Below are 6612 nucleotides of genomic sequence, written 5' to 3' on the forward strand. Positions count from 1 at the left end.
TCTTTTCTATTTTGTTTTTTTCCCCAATATATTGGACACTGAATAAACAGAAATTGTGTAGTACGTTAAAATGCTGAAACATTGCTGGAAAATGCCATATTTAAGTTTGTTCCATGTAAAGAATGTGTTAACTTATTTTTACTCTGAAAATCACCAAAATATATCAACTGACAGGGGTGTTCAAACATTTGCATACAACTGTTTTTACACAGAAATGCATTAAAGACAATTAAACTAATACCGCCAATATCCACATACTAAGGAGTTGTGGATGAGAATAGCTTCGGACATTATGACTAAACCCAAAGAATGGAGATAAAACCTTTGGAAAGACTTAACAAAATGGAGAATAATCACTCTGAGCTCTCACTTTGGTCTACTGAAGCCACTGGTGTAAACATAAGGGACCATAAGTAAATCTTTCGTCCTATTTGTACCAGTTGTCCTCATTATTAGTCAAGAGTAATTCCTCTTTAAATGTTTAAACAGATCTTTCCATTACTTTCTCTTTAAATCTCTGAAAAGCCATGAAAACCTGCCACTAAACATCAGACAAACTGCAAATATCTGGAGCATCCAAGAGAACTGGATATGATTACTTGTAAGGTTGGAACTCCCCCTGGTGCATAATCAGCAAAACTAAATGAGGTGCTGAAGTACACTGAACACAGTAAGCCACATGTGTCAGACTACTCCTCGCAAGCCAAAACACTGCAGACTTCATCACACTGCCTTATTAAACACAGCCCATCAGCTAATTAGCAATGCCTTCATGAACTGAATTCATGTATGCAATGTAAAACATTATACATTGTAAATAGCTCTTGCCTTCATTTCCCAGCCTGAGGCTCAGGTCATTCTCTTCATCTGGAACTTGGGTCCCAAACACAGGTACAATGTCCACTTCTTCACTGCGGCCCTTGGCTACAAGGAGTATACGCACAATTAAAGGGGACTAATCTCAAAGATTTCTTGCGTTTTATTTTTCCCTTAGTTAATGTCTGTGTGGGTTCATTCATTTTACACAATCATTTCAAACCTCACTTTATCCTTTGTTTCTTATGATCAAATAGGCTGTTTTCATTTCAACTTTTTTGTAATTGTGCCTTTAATACTGACTTATGCAAATGATCTCTGTTCCGATTAGCTACTCTGTTCCTTATTCAAAATCAGCCAAAACACTTCTTATAACTCCAATGTGAGTGGGCGGGGCTAAGCTGTAATTTAAAGGCGGATATATTGTCAGTGCCGGAACAAAACCTTGCACCTCCACTTTTGTCTTTTTATCATTTATCAAATTGACAGTTGCCCTTAACATTGCATTAAAATTTTGTGATGGCCCACAATTAGGTAATAGAATAGAAAAAGCACATACTAAACACAACGCATGCTATGACTTTGAGGATTTCCCTCTGTTAGCAGGACTTACATGTGCTGGAGGTCAGTGCCAAGAACAAGCGGGTGTTTTCTGCCTCATCACTGCACCCTGCAGTCCTTTCAATTTTGAGATCCTACAAAGTGTGTAAGAATAAGAGAGAACATTACAGACTGCATCCGTGACAGAGGTGGGTGTGCATTTTCAAAAGAAGGATTCTGTTTCTATGGAACTGCATTTGCATCTAATATTACCTCCAGTTCTTGCCAGAGTTTCTGGTGAAGTTCCCTTCCTTGCTTTTTCACTTCTTTTTCATTGGAGATCTTCGTAGCCAATATCCTGTCTAGTCTTTTCATTTTCCTGATGGCTTTTAGTAACTCTGGATCTTCATTTTCTTCATCAGATACATCTGTAAAGCAAACAATCCAAAAGGGGTATCAACATGGTTGATACTGGGTGAAAAAGAAGCAAGTTCACCATTTGATTTTATACTATGTTGCTTATATCAGCTTCATGTTCTGTGAAGTTATGAGAAAATAACACAATTTTAGTGTGTGTGTGTGTGTGTGTGTGTGTGTGTGTGTGTGTTGTTTTTTATAATCTTGGTACTCCAGTACAATGACCATAAGGTTAAAATGAACAATGTCAGCTACAATAGAAGGTATTTGTGTCTATATTTTAAGATCATATAGGTGGTGAGTGGCTGTGATGTAAAAGTATATAACCACAAATTAATGTTAATATTCTACATTTTAACTTCATAGTAGCTTCACTTCAAATCTAGAGTACAAAGCTAAAATACCACCATAAATGCCATATCATTCTAAACCACACCACTGCGAATGCTGGGGCCAGTAAGATTTCTTTTTGTATATTTATGTGGTTTACATTCTGTAGATTTACATTTGTTGACCTTTAGGGACATATCATTTTAGCACCATGTTTTTACCTTGAACAGAACTACACAAACAAATAAATATAATTTCTCTCCATTATTCACCTACCTTGATCAGGAGGCATGTTTTCTGACATAAAGTCTGAGTTATTATCCTGTTCACTCCATCGATCCTATTATAAGAGAGATCTGACATCAGCTTGGGAATTATAGCTCATAAATTGCTTGCAGAAGGAGGCCAACACTACCTGAGTGTCTGAGACATCTGGGCTGAGAACCTCCAGGGACCTTGGTCTGTCCTGGCTCACTTTGCCTAACTCAGAGAGAGACACGCTGGACACACGACTCCCAGCTCGAGAGCGTTCACTGGAAGCTGGCCGAGAGATGTCATCTAGACTGCCCTTTGTGATGTCCATTTAATATTTGCTTAAATTAACACAGTCACAAAGCATGTGATCAGCAGGTTAAACATATAGAAGAATCAGAATCAGAGAAAAAATTTCTTCTATTGCTAGTACATGGAATGTCTATAGACTGAGTAATACAGTTTAGATAAAGTTTTCATAGCTAGATTAGATAAATTGGTAAGGACCTTTTGGTGGCCTCCAATTTTTACTGGTCCAAATGAGTATGTGCAACTTAGTAAGTAACTGGGTTAACTCATATTATACAACACAACACAAGCTGATTATTTGAGAGGCGTTCTAACTGTGCTGTTATTTCGCCATAACATCACAGGTTTTTCACAAACGCTGCATCACTCCGCTGAGTCGCCATTATTAAGCAATGACTTTGACAGCTGTAGGAGATGCTCGAGCCATTTTAATGCTTTTACTTCTTACTTTGCCACAAACAGAAAATGGATACTTTTAAGATCACATTTGACTGACAGCCGATTTGGTCAGACTCTGAAGATGCAAGTGAGTTAAGGAACTACAATTTATTTTATTAAATGAATTAATGACAATAAACAATATTAAACGTTCACAATTTATTTGTTTCTTTATTCATTTAACTGTTGTATAAAAGCAATAGAACACTTGAGGTTGTGCGTTATCACTGTGATGATCTACGGAACTGCGACCAAATCACAGCCGTGATGTTAATTACACAACAGTTAGTTCTGGCCATGCCCTGCGATGGACTGGCGACCTGTCCAGGGTGTATCCTGCCTTCCGCCCGAAGACTGCTGGGATAGGCTCCAGCACCCTCCCGCGACCCTGACGGAGAAGCGGCTTAGAAAATGGATGGATGGATGGATAGTTCTGGCCACGCAAGCTGATTGGTTGAGTGGAGTTCTAAAAGTGCTGTTATTTCACCAAACTAGCGCCATGTAGAGAGAGAGTAGCGTCAACTCCGTTCACTCCAATGAACCATTTTTTCCAGCTATGGCAGATCATCTCAGTGGTTCCCGGAAGTTAGCAGAAAATACTAGCAGCGCAACCAAGTTGCAGCAGAATAGCCTGGTTGTGATGCACTTAAACAATTAAAGGACCAGTTTATACATAATAAGCACATCTGCATCAAATTAACATGTATATTAAAGCATGTTAGTGGATTAACCACTATTAAAATAGTAGATTTAGGGAACATTAACACATAAAAGATTAGGCTAGGATACTGAGTAAAGTTAACAGCCCATAATGTTAACCAAAAACAGCCTAGTAATTGTAAATTCCCTGTTCTTAATGTCATTTCATTCACTGTTGTTGAATTATAGAAAAAAGGCTTCAAAACATGATTTTTCTCGGGGTGGGTGGGAGTTAAATATTAGTTAAATATAATATTTGGGCATGAGCTTGTAGAGTGAAGGTGGAGGAGATAAAATGAGGACAATGTTATGCACTTCAAAAAATGAGCTAACGCAAGAGCTATTTTCATGAAAAGTCATTATAGATATGGATTTATAGCACATATTAGAGTAAACAAATATAAGACCTTGTGATTCTGTTGACTATTATCTGTGCATCATGTTGCAGTTTAGTTGATTTTGGGTTAATGACAAGAACCATGGGGGTATTCAACTCGGTCTAAAGACTCCCTACAATAAGACAGCACCCCCATCCCACACCCTCAGCCTCAACTCCCTGGGTTTTGCCTTTCTTTCTTATTTTTAATAAACACAACATTATTTATATGTGTACAATTATAATGTATATATGTGTACAATTATTATGTCCTGTCCTGTCTGGATGTGATGTGTTTTAATGTGCCCTTTTAAACAGCAGATTTTTGCATATGCAAGCCAAACAATTTTCTTCGGCTCCTTCTGTCCTTTCTGAAAGTCATAAAGTTTACAGTAATGATCAATTCTTTAAGATGATCTAGGCCTTGGGATTACTGAACCAACCATTAGTTAAAGATGTGTTAATTTTAGAAAATTAATCTGATCTCAATTTTGAAACATTCCTTCCCTTCCCCTCTCTCTAAGTATATCAATTAACATTAGGATATGACTGATCTTAACTACCATACAAGTTTAAGAACATAATATCTATAATATTAAAAACTCAAAGCAATAAACAATGACAATGATGACAACTGAAACCACATTGACATTCACCCAACATGTCAACAAGACAAGTAACAATAGCTGTTTAATCCTTAAATAGTAGCGACTTTTACTTTTAAATATATGTTATGTTAACTTTGAGTTTAAAAGTTGCATATTCGACAGTGTAGGAGATCTAAATGTCATACATGTAACGTTAGTTAAATACTGGTAGTATTTTTCTGACAGGGTGCTTTACGCTGTCAGAATATCTTACATATAGCTGTAATGCTCGTATTAATTTGTAACAGAGTGATTTAGCCTCTAAAAAACCGTATATATGTGGAGCTTCCTATAAACAAGCACAAATATGGTAGCGTAAGACATTGTAAACGAACTGTACGCCGTTTTCAAAAAAACGCAGTGACTTATTAACCTTTTATCCCAATAAAGCATGAACTTAAACAGCTTATACCGTTTGCAACATTAATTCTCGAAGCATTCATTTGAAAGATAGTTAACTAAAGAGTTGAATTTAAAGAGAATGACCCGGTGGTCGGCCCTGCCTGTAAGTTAGCTAGGTTAGCGTTAACTAACTAACTAGCTAGCTTAAATGGGTTAAGTCTGTAGCGAACCTACAGCCTTCAGCTTCAGCCTGAGACTGAGCCAGGCCAATTTATTTGTGGAGCTAAACTAAAACTAGTTCTTCACTAAAAGACAGCAGAATAATATTAAAACAATATAACAGTTTTCCAATTTCCAAACTAAACTCACGGTTATATGTCCCACATGAAGCTCTTCAAATGAACTGTTTTTGTTTACTTCCTGCGATTTGGTATCCATGGGCAACAGCTGAGGTTGCCAGTCGTCTGTCCTGAAATCCCCGTTTGAGTGGTGTGAGCCAAACAGCGTGGCAGCTGGCACAGATGAGTAGTAAACTCACAGGTACCAAGGCAGCAAGAAAACCCAGCGCAGAGCTAAAACAACACATCATTGCGAGAGGGTGAGGCAGGAGGACACAAGCTAGGATGAGTTCTTTGTAACTACTTAGTAACAGTGATCTGAAAGTCCACCATCAGCTACTCTCGTCAGCACGACAGTAGCAATAACAACAGCAGCCGCAGGAGCAGCTAACCTCCGTTTTTAACCGGGGGGTTACAGGGCGCTCCGAGAGCCACAACCCCCCAAGCTCCCCCAAGCAGCGCAGAGCCTGTGGCGGACGTCACTGTATCAATATATTTAGGGCCATTTTCAAATGATAATACATTTATTCATATATAAATGTAATTTATATAAAACTTTGTGACAAAATTGAAAATTAAACCTTACAACCAGGCTAATCCTCTTTCTCGCTACTGTATGACTGCGCCGCCAGTTTTGTGACCGGGAGGATTAAACTCTGTTTTATGTACATTTTAATGCGATAACAGCCATCAAAAAAAAAAGAAACTGAACGATTTACTGTATTCCTGTGCAAGCTAACCGGCATTACAATGTTTAATACCTCAGTTTAATCCCCCTACTATGCAAAAGCTAAATTAAACCAATCAATACAATCACCACCACACACAGTTCTAGTCTACCAAGCAAAGCAGGCTAAGACAAAGTCGCAGTCAAAGGGAAGAGATGTCGAGATGCGGTAGGAAGCTGGGGGGAGGCAGAAGTGGAGAAGTGCCAGAAACATGTTGAGAAGGATGAGAAGGCAAAAAGGTTGAAAGAGGACTTGGTAGTAAAACAGCTGAAGAAGAAAGAGTCAGCAGTTTGGTGGTGAGGAGGATACTGGGATGGAGAAAGAGATATTGTTGGAGAGAGCAGCTGTAGCTGTGCCATCCACCCTCTGACCAACCGCCT

At 38.3% G+C, this 6612-nt stretch overlaps 1 protein-coding gene across 2 annotated transcripts in view; it reads right to left on the reverse strand.

The window, feature by feature from the left end:
- Window positions 1-5581, reverse strand: part of fsip1 (fibrous sheath interacting protein 1) — an 84801-nt gene extending 79220 nt beyond the window's left edge. For both annotated transcript variants that reach the window (XR_005130801.1, XM_017703224.2), the window contains exons 1-6: window positions 5536-5581; window positions 2519-2696; window positions 2380-2443; window positions 1630-1784; window positions 1430-1511; window positions 829-924 (exon numbers count right to left, since the gene is read on the reverse strand). Coding sequence is in view for 1 of the 2 variants with exons in the window: in XM_017703224.2 (XP_017558713.1) it covers window positions 829-924; window positions 1430-1511; window positions 1630-1784; window positions 2380-2443; window positions 2519-2686 (565 nt within the window). In the remaining variant the exon portion in view is untranslated. The remainder of the gene's footprint in view (window positions 1-828; window positions 925-1429; window positions 1512-1629; window positions 1785-2379; window positions 2444-2518; window positions 2697-5535) is intronic.
- Window positions 5582-6612: the final 1031 nt, after the last annotated feature.

Source organism: Pygocentrus nattereri, chromosome 10 (genome assembly GCF_015220715.1).
Source record: "Pygocentrus nattereri isolate fPygNat1 chromosome 10, fPygNat1.pri, whole genome shotgun sequence".
In the NCBI taxonomy this organism is placed as follows: domain Eukaryota; kingdom Metazoa; phylum Chordata; class Actinopteri; order Characiformes; family Serrasalmidae; genus Pygocentrus; species Pygocentrus nattereri.